The 15,271-nt window shown below is 47.0% G+C and overlaps 2 protein-coding genes across 2 annotated transcripts; both read right to left on the bottom strand.

Annotated features, from left to right (window-relative positions):
• Positions 1–916: 916 nt before the first annotated feature.
• On the bottom strand, positions 917–4,245 carry CIMAP3 (ciliary microtubule associated protein 3). Its single transcript, XM_009991642.2, has 6 exons — positions 4,221–4,245; positions 3,723–3,865; positions 3,319–3,414; positions 1,828–1,961; positions 1,425–1,551; positions 917–1,009 (listed from the first exon to the last, which is right to left on the bottom strand). Exons 1-6 carry the CDS (start codon positions 4,243–4,245, stop codon positions 917–919), a joined length of 618 nt encoding a protein of 205 aa, XP_009989944.2.
• A 563-nt stretch (positions 4,246–4,808) lies between these two features.
• Positions 4,809–9,477, bottom strand: LOC104383466 (chitinase acidic). Its single transcript, XM_086627343.1, has 11 exons — positions 9,453–9,477; positions 8,601–8,630; positions 7,675–7,876; positions 7,234–7,290; positions 6,964–7,129; positions 6,731–6,855; positions 6,206–6,311; positions 5,929–6,114; positions 5,659–5,778; positions 5,418–5,559; positions 4,809–5,059 (listed from the first exon to the last, which is right to left on the bottom strand). The coding sequence occupies exons 1-11, from the start codon at positions 9,475–9,477 to the stop codon at positions 4,809–4,811; spliced, it is 1,410 nt and encodes a 469-aa protein (XP_086483469.1).
• Between the last annotated feature and the right edge of the window lie 5,794 nt (positions 9,478–15,271).

The raw sequence follows: 15,271 nt of genomic DNA, 5'->3' as shown, positions 1-15,271 counted from the left end.
CTTTTGAAATACCATCAGTTTTGCAAAAGCTTTAGAAGAAAGTTCCTCCAACCACAGGTGGAACATCTAGTTGAGAAGGACTGCAGCATCATAGGTACTGCTGGCTTACTTTTACATCTTCTCTTACACGTGTATTTTTCTCCTGCTTAGAAAACCAAGGCAGGTGGAGGTGCAGTACACATTACCAGCCATGAATACAAAGGTGAAGCCTTAAGCAGCCATAAAAGCCAGGTCTTAGGACAGTACCATTCCCAGTGAGTCATACCCCCTCCTTCAAAAGGTTGCACCAAAAGGGGCAACTGTGAATCAGCAAGTACATCCCTTTTTGACAGCTGCAACTGCAAAGCAGTCTCCTGTGGTTGGGAGGGAAGGGACCAACGTGCCTAGAAAAGGCAGGTCGTGAGCAGCTGTTGCCATGCCTGAGAGCACTCGAAGACTGAAAGTGGGAAATTGGAAGAATGCGTTTTGGTTTTATACCTGAAATTGGGCTACAGGTGAAATTTGTTACAGAAACAGCTAAACAGACCCAGAAAATTTGAAAGCCTGCGTTGTGACTGGTGGTTACACCAAGAATCAGTGTTGCCTGTTGATAGTTTTCCCCTGAGATTGAATCAAGCTTGTGATCAGAGAGATTCAGTCTGTGTGAAGGTTTGTAAACTTTTATAGAAATCCCTGGGGTCTGAGTTGTACATTACGGGAACAACTGCTGATGAACACCAGCACCTTTCTGTTTCAGACTAAATTTATTTTCGTGACCGGGTCTTAATTAGCAGCATGTTGCTTGCTCTTTGCTTGAGAATATCCTCCTCGTGTCAGCAGGGAAAAGGCTGGTAATGCAAATGTGGGTCTTGCAGGCCATCTGCTCGAGCTTCTCCCAGCACAGCCCCGTTCCCTGGGGTGTTTGCTGGGCACTGCTTCAGTAAAGCTGCTGGCTGTGCACAGAGCTGTAGTACAAACTCAGGTAGGCCAGTCGGTCCCGGTGTCTCCGGAGTTCCTTGTCTATGGTCAGCTAAAAGGCAACCACTATCTGTTAGAGATTAGCCGTGACAATTGCTTCAGAAAAGCACGGCAAGATGTGAGATGGTGCCGAGAATCTAAACTGAGGTTTTAAACCAGAAAGGTTTTCTTTGCAGCAAAGCTACACGGGAAAGGCTGTGCTTTAGGTCTCTCACTTTGTGGATGGAAACTTCCAGATAAAATTTTTAATAGAAGCGGTTTTTGAAGGAATGTAACTTTCTGCAAACCGGCACTTTTTGATAGAAAATGAGTTTGTGTCTTGTGCCCCAGGCTAGTAGAGTCACGTATCCAGCAGGCCAGTGAGGAAAGGATGACAAAACATAGTGCAAATGTGTTGAAGTAATCATAGGATTTCCTTTCTCAGAAGCATTAAGCCTGGAATAACATCCCCTTATCCCTATCCTTACCTTCTGTACCTCCATTTTTAACATCCTCTTTGCTGGCATCGGCACTAAAGACCAGTCTGGAGACCCAAACTTCATCGGCCAAGTGATTTTTTTGTGTAATGGCTTGTCCACTTTGTAAGTTCCAGGTCTGAAGAAAACAGGGACAAATTATCTCATTTCTGGAGCTAGGGTGTGATGTTTGTAGTAGCAGAATTTACCAGCTCTACCTCGATCCATGGGAGTGATGCATGTTGTGGTATTCTAGTTATCATATTCGAGTTAAAGAGTAAAGCAGGAGAGATTTTCAAAGATGAAAAGAACATTTCTGGGAACTCAGTTACCTGTCTCCCATTTGTGTCTTAGTATTTCTCTCTGCTAGTACTCCTGCTGATTATTAGAAGTGTAAGGAAATGAGTTACGTTACCCAGGGAAAAATTCTTTATCTGAAGGCTTATTTGGAAATCGTGGTGTCATAACGGAAAACGGAGCATAGGCAGGCTGGCATTTTCTCTCTTTCTTCCAGCACGGCTGGTACGTTGCTGGGCCGGGAGTCACAGTCTGCAAGAGATAAAATTTCTATACGGAAGATTTTTTTCTGCAAACCATTCCTACGCGCTCTGATCAGCAGCCAGCTGGGCATCACGGACCTGCTGATAGCATAAAAAACCCAGAACAAGCCAGTTATGCACTCCCTGCTCCTTACCCAGTGTGTCCTGTGATGTCTCTCTGTCCTGGTTTTGCTGGGACAGAATCATGGAATCAATTTGCTGTTCAGAAAAGCTACATTTCTAAAGTAAACTGCATTTTTAAGACTACTGCAGCACCCGATTGGATGAGAACAAAGTTGATAAGACACTTCGGTTTGGTTTGCAGCCAGCCGTGGTGTGCAGGTATCCATAGTGATCAAGCGCTTTTCCACTTGTTTTTGTGAATGACCCGGATCTCCAAGAACCTGGGGAACGTGGCCAAGGTGATTGACATCCAAATTGGCACATGGATATTCCACACCATGCTCACTACAAATTGGAACGTTTGTTGGTGTCGGTCTCTTTTTCTCAATTGTTGCTGTCTCTGGAGGGTCTCACCCGTCATTCTGCTCCCGAGGCCTTACCTCTGTCTTCTGGGATTGCGGCTTCGGGATTTTCCTGCTCTGGGATAGCTAGCTGGAAACAGGCTGGATATGGGTCAAGGAAGGGGTGGTGAGCAATTGCACTGTACATCACTTGTCTGTTGCTGCTTCTTCTGCTTCTTCTGTTTCTTCTTCTTCTTCTTCTTCTTCTTCTTCTTCTTCTTCTTCTTCTTCTTCTTCTTCTTCTTTCTTCTTCCTTCTTCTTCCTCTTCTTCCTTCTTCTTCTTCTTCCTCTTCTTCTTCTTCTTCCTCTTCATCTTCTTTTTCTTCTTCTTCTTCTTCTTCTTAAGTTATTAAATAGTTTTTGTCTTAACTCATGAGTCTTCCATCCTTTTCCTGATTCCCCTTTTTCAGCGGGGAGGGGTCATTGGATAATGGAACAGCTGGCTATTGTTTAGCCCCAGATAGAGGCTGAACGCAGACACTCTTCTAATATATTTTTATTCTAGGGAAGCTGGGCCAGAAAACAGAGCAGATTTGTTCAGGTCATATAACTGAGCTCCCTCCCTGATTTTCCCTGAATATCTGCATTTACATGTGTGAATATGTGCTGAAAAATAATGTCAAATGCACATGTCGATGTTGCCAGAGCTGCTACAATCAGCCAGCAGTCTCTAGGCTCGACACCCCCCACTAGACTATGTGTAAGCAGATCTGTAGCTTCTCTATATGTTAAGTTGGAGGCAGCCCCAGCAAATATGATTGAAACTGATAGTCTGTGTTGGAAACAGCCTCCAAATTCTTGCAAAGCTGCAGGTCTGCCCCTTCGAAGTGGGCTTTTCTTACCTGCGGTTCTGGTCTGAAACGCTGGGCTGTTCTTGCTCCTATCACATAGCCTTTCTTGCTCAGTGGTTTATTTTCCAAACAGTTGAGGCTGCTTCCCTGCAATTCAAAGCACAAGTGTCTTACTGACGTTTTAAAGACACCGTTTGCATCAGGGGGAAGGGCAGATGTGCATGAGCAGCAGACATTCCTGTTAGTTCCTCTAATTTCTCAATAAGGTGGAGCATTAGGGCAGCTGGAGCTTTGAGGACTGGTACATTTGGAAGGGGAGGAGAATTTGTTCTTCTAGGTACATGTGGAGACCTTATACAATAGTTTGCAGGGCAGGTGTGGGGGACTCCTATTGCTCCTGTACTGTGTGTCTTCTGTGAAGGAAAAGCTTTGAGCATGAAAACTGAACAACTTACCTCTTGACTAAGGTAACAGCCTGGCCCAAGCGATGGGTTTCCTGGGATGGCCATCTGCTGGATTCCCAGCCTGTCTGGGGCACGGTGGAGAGGAAATATTTTCCGCTCTTGACATGACCCAAATGAGATCCGCTTCTGCACGTCTGTGAGACCAGGAGAGGGAAATTCCACCGTTGTGATAAACCAGTACAGAGGTGACCACTTGCTGCCTTTTTTCCTTCTTAAGTGTCTGCTGCTCTCTGCCTGAGGCCAGCCATGCCCTCATCTCCCAGATGGGAATTTCCCCTGACCCTGGATATTTATGAGGGATCTGCCTTTTGGATGCCTGTTCCCTCCTCCCACAAAGGCTTCTTTTTCCGCAGCTTGAGGACAGAGAAGCCAAGCAGCCCGGTTGTGGGGAAGGTTGCTGGGGAAGCCTGATGCCTCTGGGGAGCTGCACGAGGAGGAAAGCCCTCGTGCCCACACCCCCACCGGGCACACGCACCTCGCACGGCTCACCTCTCGGCTCCCACTCCGCTGCCATGCTGCCCTGCAGACCTCAGGGTGTGTGTGCTCTGGTTGCTATAGACACGGAACAGGGGCTGCTGGAGGGAATGTTGGCGATGGCAGTGCCCGAAGGGTGCAGGGAAAAGAGGAGGATTAATAACGTCCTGGTGGATGGCATTGTGCTGGCTCCTACTCCAAGGAGCTGCCGTTTACACACTGTGAGTAAGGGAGAGGTCTCTGGGGATGCAGTCGATATGTTGTGCTGTCAGGACCCTTCTCTGTGATGTCTTTGTGACACAGCCTGCTCTGCCCTGTGGTCTGCTCTCTGCCTTTCTCTCTGTGCCTGGCTGTAACAGTAGAGCAGCAAGAAACCCCCAGAAAACACCATACCGGAATTAAGTCCAGCCTGTGGATTCAGGACCTTCCCTGAGCCCAAGAATCATAAGAGAATCATGAGAGAATCAAGGAGCATCAAAATATTAAGAGCAATATGAGTTGAAACAACAAGGATTGTTACTTTTGCAGAACACTTTATTTCATCATTCTTATTCCGTGCAATTAGCTCGGAGGCGTCTGTTTGCCGTAATAGGATCGGTATCTTCATGGCCAGTTGCAGCAGGAGCAGCTGGAATCAAAGACGAGGCCGTTCCGGCAGCTCTGCACAAAGGTTTCACCATTAAAGCAGTTGTAGAAGCTGCTCTTGTTGGTTGGATCTGCATAGATGCCGTTGGCCCTGCTAGCACAGAAACTGCTCCCACTAGTGTTGCCACCAGGGTCCCCGCGCCCACTTCCACCTGTAGCAGAGGGAGCTTCAGTGACTGGAGCACTGGTCTGAGCTGAAGGCACAGAGTCTGAAATAAAAGAAAGAAAGGGCTTATTTATATGTTGACAGTCTCTCAGCCCTGCCCTCCTTCCATAGGCCCTTTAGTGGTGGGGTCAGCTATTAAAGCGGGTTCCCCCAAAGTCTGGCCTGGCTCGCAACAAGCCTTTGAAACATCTGGACCCAGATCCAAGTAACAATCTCCCTCTTTTATCCCGGGGGATGTAGAGTGAAGGGATCATTCCAGGGCAATTTGTAGTTGTGGCTTCCACAGAAAGTCTTTATCCACGAAGGTTCCAGAGATAAAGGTTTTGGGGACTCTGAAGCCCTGCATCAGCAGCGGGCTAGGGAATCTCCTTCAAGAAGCACATGCTCCTCAAGCCACTCACCACTATTTTGCAGACCAAGACCATTCTTCAGGGCGGTGATCAGGGGATATTTGCCTTCCTTGCAGAAAGTGCCAGTGAAGTCATCCATATCAAGGGCCCAAACCATAGCACCTCCAAAATTGTTCTTTTTCAGCCAGTCGACCTGTTCAGTGCCAGGGAAAAAATCCCAGTAAGTCTGGAGAGCTGCTACTGAAGAAAGCCTCCTGCCTTATTATTAGCACAGCTGAACATCTCATCATACCTTGATGTTGAAGCTCTTGATGTTGTCATAGCCAACCCATTCGCTGGCCTTGTAGGCATAGGGCACGTGCTGGGGTGTATCCCAAGCCTGGGTGGCTCCAGAGTCCAGGAAAGTGCAGATCTAGGAAAAAAAGGGAGAGAGGGAGAGGTTAGCAAGTGTCCTACAAAAAAGGGCAGTTGGCATATTCCATGGGGTAAAAATTTCTTGCTGAGTAGTTTGAGGAGTGCTTGTGTTGATCTTGGTAGCCTAGGTCTGAGGCAACACGCATACCTCATAGTAAGCCAAGAATCCAGCCTGCTTTGTGTAAGGTCCAGCTGGCCCAGGTCCTGATGTTGGTGCCCCAACAAAAGTGTCAGAAGGGTTTTGGAGGTTGAAGTTATGTCCGTATGTTGGGAATCCAACAAGGAGCTTCTCAGCTGGAGCACCATTGTTCTTCCAATAATTCATAGCATATTCCTATAAAAAAACACATCACAGTTGAAGTCTGTGCCAGGGTGTCTAGGCAAGAAGATGACTTCTGTGGCAGAGGCTCCCAACAGATACTTACAACACTGAGGTTGTTACTGTCACTATACAGAGGGCTGTTCTCCCCAGTGTATCCATCCCCAGAACCATGGAAGTCATAAGTCATCACATGGAAGTAGTCCAAATACCTGTGGAGAACATTGCTTGTGTCTGTCTATCTCCTGGCCTGCTCAGTCACGCAGACCTGATGTTCCTTTAGTGCTGGCCGTTTACCCCAAAACATCCCTGGTTACATCCTCGCTTTCTGCAAATCTGGGTTCTTCAAGACCTTTTTTGACTGGCCTTGTAAGTTTTGGAGCCAATTCTCTCCTCCAGAGGAGGGAGGCAGAGGTCAAGGTAGAGTGGGAATTGCACTGGTGTTCTGGGGACTGAGAAGTGTCACCCGATGACATTGAGAGGTTGGAGCCAGCCTGTTGTTACATTTGCCTTCTCGAGGTGTGCCCTTTCCCACCAAACAAGCACCAATCTGCATAGCAGAGTTCCCCTCAACTGCTTGAAGGAAGACGACTTAAATCACAGAAATGATACCTGAGTGTTTGCTACTCACTTCCCAAGCTCAGAAATCTCGTAGCCAGCCTGAATGTTGGAAAGTCCTGCAGCAACAGCTGCGGTGACCATGAGACGGGGCTTGTTGACCTGTTTGGCTTCCTGCTCAAAGGCTGCCAGCATTTCCTGAGGGATACCAAGAAACAGATCTCACCAGGGACTCTCCGGCTGAGACTTCACAGCCAGAGCTGTGCAGAGCAGAGGGCTTGACCAAAACCTTTTGTTTCAACCTACCTTAACCAGGACAGTAAATAGCATCTTGTCCTGGGATGGGCTGCCCCGGGACCCGGGGTATTCCCAGTCAAAGTCCAGCCCATCAAATTGATACTGGCGTAGGAATTTGATGACAGAATTGATGAAGGTCTGGCGGTTCTCGGATGTGGAAACCATTGTGGAGAACCTAGGGAAGCGGAGCAAGACAGAGTTGGGTTTTCATTGGTGCCTCTTCCCCCTCTCCCTCCCTTTTCTTGGTGCCATTATGGGAAGGAGATGGTTTGAACTTACTTTGCTGTCCCAAAATTCCATCCTCCAATTGCCAGGAGGGTCTTCAGATTTCTGTTCCTTGAAAAGGAGGAACAGGAACATGTTTCACAAGAAGGAATGGTTTAGTCTTACCAATTTCTAACATGACAAAACAGGCTAACATAAAGCACAGCACTCTTGCTTTTCTTGAAAGTTTCTGGTGTAGGTGCCTTTGTAGGCTGAGATGTCTTGGTGTGAGACCTGTAGAGCAAATCAGCAGTGCACTGAGTCACTGTCATCATCCTTAAATGACCAGTGCTGGCAGCCTGCCCTGCCCTGCCCTGCTCTCCCCTCCCCATCACTGTCTTCTCCTTGGATCCCTCGACCGTGGATTGTGCTGCCATTGTGCAGAGAACACATGCCGAATAATGGGACAGGACCGAAAGGGGAGAACAAGGGGTGCCCTTTGCTCCCAGTGCGTACTGGTTCTTCAAGCCATTGAAGGATTTGTAAAGGGTCTCGTCGTTCCATTCGGAAGTTGTGATCTCATTGTTGGACATCCCAGCAAAGGCGTAGATCAGATGGTCACACAGGTTTGGGTCGATGTTGTCTGGCATGAATTTTCCCAGGCCAGGCCTATACTGGGCCCAGTTGGTGAAGTAACATGACAGCACATAGGCAGTGCCTGCAGAGAATCAGAGGAGGTGGGGTAGATTTGGTCTTCACCGAAGAGATACTGGTAACTTCATGCAAAATATCATAACTGATCTAATGAGAAATTATTTTCCTGCAGAGAAATGTTTCCTGCAGGGTCAGGAGTTCAGAGAAAGTGAAGTAGGGTCAGCTATTCCTCTGAGAACTGGCTCTCCAAGGATAATAATGGATTTCTTTCCTTCCTACTCTGTTTCAGCGGATGAGTCAGTCTTGGAGGCTCTTGCACCCTTAAAGTCATGAATCAGGGTGGTTCTGAGTTCTGAGTCTCTTCCCCAAACTCGAACTTTCTCCTTTGCTGCCACGTAAGGCAGAGCAGAGGCAGAAGGCATCTCTGGTGAAGTGCCTGAAGGTGGAAGCTCTTTGTGTGTTTGCTGTGCTGCCCGTTTGACCTGCCTTTAAAAGATGCTGTAAAGACCAAGCTAGTGGCTGACCTCATGCTTCTTTCAAGCTGAGCAGGAAGGGGCTGCTAAGAGGAAGCTCATGTGAAAGCAAACAACATATTTGCATTTTAGATGGAGCATGCCATGCTTCGTCCAGCTTTGTCTTCAGGGACACCATTGCTGTGTGCCTGTCTGCCTCTCCTTCCTTCCTTGTGGCTAGTAACAGAATTAGTTAGTAAGTCTGTTCCAGTTGCCTGCATGTGCCATAAGTGAGGAAGGTTTGGTGGAGTTGTTTTTGGGGTAGAAAGCACTTACCTGTCTGGGCGTTCAGCAGGAGGGCCAGACCTTTAAAGAAAAAAGGGTGGGAGTCGTCTTAGAACTGAGAAATAAGGTAATACCTGAACCAGCAGAAACTCTCTGGTCTATATCTTGTGATCAGACAATAAAATTGCTTCTGTCAATCTGCCTGGTTTTGCTCCTCTTCATGAGAACCTGTCTGAACCACAACATAACTGTCTTGCAGGTCCCAATTCGTTCTGATCGAAGAGGAGAAGAGGACACACAGAGGATCTCACAGTCGTTAATGGCTTAATGTTCTGCTGCTTCTTCCAGACACGGTTAGGTAACAGGTGGTCGTGTTGCCTATAAGCACGGCTGAAATAGCAGAAGCTTTTTGGATTTTACTCTGCTATGGAGACAGTAATAGCCTTTCTATCAGAATGACCAGTTCTCCTTCTCAGAGCATCATTTTGTGGTCCAAGATAATTTTCCATTTTAATAAAGCAATTAAACCAGAATATTTGTGTATTTAAAGTAAAAGAAATCAATTCCAAATGTAGTGCAACATATAATCATCCCCAAAGTAACTGCTGTATATTTTCCTTTGACAGAAAAGAGAGTGCAGCATTTTTAATTCCCAAAAATTTCCTGTATAGTCACCCGGTATAACATTGAAAGAGCCACAAATAGAATCATAGAATCATAGAATAGTTTGGGTTGGAAGGGACCTCAAAGATCACCTAGTTCCAACCCCCCTGCCATGGGCAGGGACACCCTCCACTAGACCAGGTTGCCCAAAGCCTCATCGCACCTGGCCTTGAACACTGCCAGGGATGGGGCAAATACTTGTCACAAAGGTAGAAAACTAAGTTTTGAAGCAGGACTTACCGGTGAGCAGAGTGAGCTTGGCCATCTTTGACCAGAACTGATCTGGTGCAGGCTGTTTCCCACTTTTATACACTTGTTTCATGCCAGTCTTGTGTCAACAAAGACGGACAAACATTACGAAAGTCGGTAAAGACCAGTATCACAAAAAAATGATACCAGTACAATGGGCCTTAACACTCCAGCTGGAGACACCAGTATATCAGGCTGTGCCATGTCATGGTGCTGCAAGAGTAGCTGAAGAACAAGATTAGATGGCTTTTGTTCCTATACATTTATTTCCAGCGCCAGGCTTTGTACCAGCGCTGGCGATTACACAGTGGTAGGTGGCTGAAGTGTTCACCTTGCGCAGTCATGGAGTCTGCCCGGAGGTGGTGGGCACTGCCAAGCCAAAGGTGGTTTGGCCTCCTTGGCTGGGGCAGTCAGCGAGGCAGGACTGGGTAGGGCTTAGGATCCCAGTAACGGGCTTTTTGGGGGACACAGGAACTGGGCTCGCTTGGGGTAGGCAAACTGTCTGTCGGGGTCCATGGGGCTTTGTGATCCGAGCTGTCTCTTGCCCACACCAGCTGAGCTTGTTGTCCCTTAGGGAAGCAGAGAGGATTTCCCAGTGTCCTACAACAAAGTGAATCAGAATCAGCTTCTGCTGAGTTGTTGTCCCACTTGTTCTTGGCAACTATTCTCGCCATGAAATCAGAAAAAGAAGGTGAGAAGGATGCTTTAAGACATGCCTTAAAGAATTAGTGTACTGCTGGCCCAGAGAGTGGATACTTAGCAGCCTAGCAAACAAATGTGACAGTGTCTTGCCAAGATAATTTTCTTTAGGCAGAAGCATTATTTTTCGGAAGTTGAGCTCTATGAGAGAGAGCCCAAGGACAGAGCATCATGCAAGTTGCATTTCCTCTCACACTTATTCCCTCCTCTTTTTGTTCAGCTTTTTCCCACACTGAGAGACCTCTGTGTTGCCAAGCATTTGTTTCTTGCCTTAGGTTTCTGTGAAACTCCACAGAGTGAAATTATCCAAATGTCCTTTATTCTATACGAGCTTGTCAGCGGTCGTTGTTGTGAAAGGCTCTTTTTAAAAAGCGTTGTGTCTGTTTTAGTTTAAATGTCTCACTTTGATGCTTTCAGGATGCAATGTCTTTCTTCTAAGCCTCTCTGAATGGAATTTCTTAAAAGGCAGTTACAGCTGCTGAAAATGATGTTTTTATCTCAAAATATTCTTTCTTCATCTTTGTTTCATCTTCCGTCCGGGTGGACACTCAAAGCTATTACTGTGTTCAAAGAGAATGTGGTTCCTTTCCCTTGGCACACTAGGCACTGCCAGGGATAGTGCAGATGTTGGAGTGAGACACAGCGGGCACACGGGCAGTCGCTCTGCACGGAGGTGTTGCTGGATTCCTGCTAAGATGATGTGAAGGTGAATTTCCAGTAGGTTGCCCAGACTTGGTTGAATGGGAGCCTGGAAAACAGCCTCAGAGTTGCCCATATCACATGCTGGCACTGAAGTCACCGTCTTGCAGATTAAAATGCATTCGACTGACCCTTCGGGTTTCGTGCATGCCCTGGCTGAGATATGGCAGATAACGAAAGAGACAACCATCTTCAAGGAGGATTTTTCCAGTGTGTTTCTTGGTTGATAAAGTAACACAGTACAAACTCAACTGGATTCGGAAAATCCCGCCCTCAGTGACCTCTAGAGCCTTGCAGGTCTGTTATCTGTAGAAGTGTGTTTCAGTGTGAAAAGGAAAGCATTTGGGAAGGATCAAGGATGCTAATTTCCTGTAGCTGAAGTGCTGCATTTCAGAGAAATCCACCAAACTGGCTGGTTTCTGCTTTAGCTTCACTCCATGCACTGACTAAAATGGTCACTGTGTTGGTTCTGTGACTATGGCAGGACCAAGCATGTCTGCCCCTCCAATGCCAGGGCTCTTTTCCGATGGGTCATGGAAAGGAGACCCTGATTTTCACGTGGTCTGCAGCTGAGCAGTGCCCAGGTGTTCCTTCCCTGGTGTGGAGCTCCAGGACGGTTCCTTAAGCTTTCTCATCTTTTCAGACCCAGATGTTTGTCGGTCAGACACGGTGCTTGCACAACCTTCTCTTGTGAGATGTGTCTGACGCTCAGCAAACTCTCTGAAAACTGCTGTTTTCCCCAAAAACCTTAGCAATCCTGGCCTTGCTAACCTCGGTGTACACAAGACTCTGCTTTCCAGAGGTCGACCTTTCCAGAGGTCTCCTGCTATGGAGATTAGGCAGGTTGCTGTGGAAGGCTACGCTGGGGAGAAACGTAAAGGTCAATGCAACGGTGCTGTGTGTTTTGGAGAGCCCTATGCCACCCTATCTGGGTGCAGAGGTTGCCTGTCTGTTGCCAGAACGGTGCTCCTTAGCATGCAGTGGTGTTCTGGGAAATTCCTTCAGAATTTTCCTATGGGAATTCCTAGATTTATCTGCATATACTTAGATATGTACAGCCTATATTGCCAGAGCTCGTAGGAGTCATCAGGCCCGAGGCCAAGTACAGGGATTTACCTGCTGCTAGGCAATGTGTGCGGAGATTTATGGCTACCCTGTGCTCTGAGATGTGTCCTACAGCCACAAGCACCTAAAACCCTACTGCTTTTCCAGCTCTCTCTACTTCCCAGTCTGTTTCTGAAAAAATGATTCACAACCAGTGAAGGTGAGGACAGGAAGCTGGAGCAGCTGATGTGTGCAGGTGACAGAAGATTCTTGAGCAACTTTTTTGCCCTTCTGCATGTTGGCAGGAGCTGTACTGAAAGCTGAGCATGCCAAAGTGCAGTGGGGGCTGGCACTTGCCCTTGGGCAGGTCCCCATAGGGCTGCTGGTTCATTTCAGTTCTGCTTCTCAGTGGGGTCTGAAGTGATCCATGGAGCTGGAGTGCTGTGCACGAGCGAACTGCACCCCCAGCACGTGATTGAAACTGATAGTCTGTGGTGGGAGCAGCCCATAAATTCTTGCACGGCAGTGGCTCTGCTGCTTTGAGACACTTTTCTTACCTGTGGGTCTGGTAAGAAACATTGGGCTGCTCTTGTTCCTATCACAAAGCCTTTCTTCTTCCATGGTTTCTCTTCCAGGGAGTATCTGAGGCTGATTCCCTGTCGTTTAAAAGTGGAATACTCTTGTGGACATTTTTAAGACACCATTTGCATCAGGGGAAGGGTAGAAGTGCCTGAGCAGCAGAAGAGATCACTCCCACTCATTTCTCTTCTTTAAGCAGATGCTTTTTAAATGAACCTTGGTTGGGAGAGGAGGAACAGTTTTGTGATTCTGCCCTTGGGCTGCCACAATGGGGCATGAAGGTGCCTTGCTGCTCAGGCCACAGAGAGGGCTTTTGGGGCTCTAGGACACGTCAGGAGTCTGCCTGTGAATTGGTACGTGCTCAGCTGAACCATTGCTGCAGCAGGGAGTAATTGATGCTTCATGGCCAGAGCACCAGGGCTGTGGGAGCTTTGAAGACTGGTCCCCTTGGCAGGTAACTTTTCCAGGAGGAGAATGCTTTTTCCTGGCTGAATGCACAGGCTTGCATGTGGGCTCTGTGGGGAGCCGGCGTCCTGGTTGTGCCTCTGTGACCATTCTCTGTGTGGTCTCTCATGGCACAGCCTGATCGGCCCTCTCCCTTCTTTCTGCTTTTTTTCCCTCTCAGTGATTGCCCACCAGCTCAGTAAAGAAGCCCTGGAAAATTCCTTTTATGACTGTTTAAAATATAGCTTGTGGATTCAGACTCTTCCCTGAATATAACTGTAAGCATTGCAAAGAAGGTCTTGGAGCATCAAAATATTAAGAGCAATATGAGTTGAAACAACAAGGATTGTTGCTTTTGCAGAACACTTTATTTAATCATTATTATTCCAGGCAATGAGATCAGGGAGGTCTGTTTGCTGTAACAGGACTGGCATCTTCATGGCCAGTTGTAGCAGGAGCAGCTGGTATTACAAACAAGATTGTCATGGCAATTCTGAAACAAGTTTTGACGTTCGAATATTGATAGAAGCTGCTCTTGTTGGTTGAGTCTGGATGGCTTTGCCAGCACAGAAACCACTCCCACCAGCGTCACTCGGTTTGATACTCAAGCTTGAGCTCACACTCCTGCTTCCATGTTTAGGTGCCACAGGGACTTGAGGACTGGGCTGTTAGCAGGTCTGGCAGCCTGAAATGAAAGCAGGAAGTTTTTTTCCTTCAGGAAGGGATCGTATTTATAATGGACTCTCCTTCCTACCCTCCTGCCATGGCCCCATTGCATTACGAGTACACCAGCTTTTTGGATATGATGCAATAAATGCAAACCCCATGTTACCCAAGCTATCTCCTGGCCTGCTCAGTCACGCAGACCTGATGTTCCTTTGGTGCTGGCCATTTACCCCAAAACATCCCTGCTATATCCTCGCTTTCTGCAAATCTGGGTTCTTTGAGACCTTTTTTGACTGGCCTTGTAAGTTTTGGAGCCAATTCTCTCCTCCAGAGGAGGGAGGCAGAGGTCAAGGTAGAGTGGGAATTGCACTGGTGTTCTGGGGACTGAGAAGTGTCACCCGATGACATTGAGAGGTTGGAGCCAGCCTGTTGTTACACTTGCCTTCTCGAGGTGTGCCCTTTCCCACCAAACAAGCACCACTCTCCTAGCGTTCTTGCCTTATGCAAAAGAGTAGGGACCCCACATGCAACGAGGTTGGTTTCTGCCAACCTGGTCTTGAAGTCAGTGGCTGGGTACTATCAGCAATTAGAATATCCAACAGTAGGTGTCGATGTTGCTTGCTCTTCCCAACCGTGTAGATGGAATGCTTTTCTCGCAGTGTTCCGATAACATTTCAAGGAGAACTGTGCTTGCAGGCCAGAAAGCTTAGTTGCTGCTCGTCTTTGTTTAATCACAAATAGAGATCTGAGATTAACAGGACATTTTTTGCACTTTCAAATAGAAATTGAGTGCTTCATTCTTGCTGTAGAAACATAACCAGGATAAAGGCTGAACTTTGTCCAGTTCATTTCTCCAGTTGTACAGCCCACATAAGGCAGGACTATCTTAGATTGAAAGAGGAGCTACTAAAAACTCTGTCCAAAAACTAGCCTAACCCTGCAAAATGTCAGGATGCCTATCAAACCATGAGTCATTTTGTTGATATGACAAGGAATCGCATCCCCTATAAAAGAGATCCCAGTGCCTGGGGAGAGTACTGATAAATCTATGCTTTTTGACTACCTCAAATGTTTAAGTCACCTGCTTATATCTGTAATAAAGAATTTAGGCTCACTTTCTGTCTCTTCCACCTTTCCTTACCAGCATAGTAAGTATTTATTGCAGGGGGAAATGGGCTTGAGTAGTAAGTTTAAAGAAACTTAATTACCCTGGGTCCGCGTTAGGTGTGTGCAGTCTCTGCAACATGCCTAGTTTTGTTCAAGTAGCTTTGAGTGAAGCAGGCTTAAATTGTTTGTGGCCTGGGCATATGTCCCTTATTAATCTGCTAAGAAAAGGAGATTTTGAACCGTCACTGATGCATTTATCGTTTCCAAACCTTTCCTTTCTACTGGGCACTTTTTTGCTGTGGAGCAAACTCTGATTTTCACACTGGCAAGACATGAGACAAAGCAGTCACACCAGATTATTCACGCCAGTGATAAATGTTGCATCCTGACAGCAGTTGAGCAGGTTCTCCTAACTGCCTGGTTTTGCTCAAAGCTCTATATACTTGATAAGCATTTTATCATGAAGATCAGAGCAATCTTATCTACTCCTTCCTGGCAAACTACATCGAAATGCAGCCATCTCCATCCTGGATAGAGTAAGCAGCTTCAGACTCCTACCCAATGCTTGATCT

This window comes from Tauraco erythrolophus, chromosome 27 (assembly GCF_009769465.1).
Source record: "Tauraco erythrolophus isolate bTauEry1 chromosome 27, bTauEry1.pri, whole genome shotgun sequence".
In the NCBI taxonomy this organism is placed as follows: domain Eukaryota; kingdom Metazoa; phylum Chordata; class Aves; order Musophagiformes; family Musophagidae; genus Tauraco; species Tauraco erythrolophus.
The sequence above is the reverse complement of the archived record's forward strand: the minus strand, read 5'-3'. Positions and strand labels throughout refer to the sequence as shown.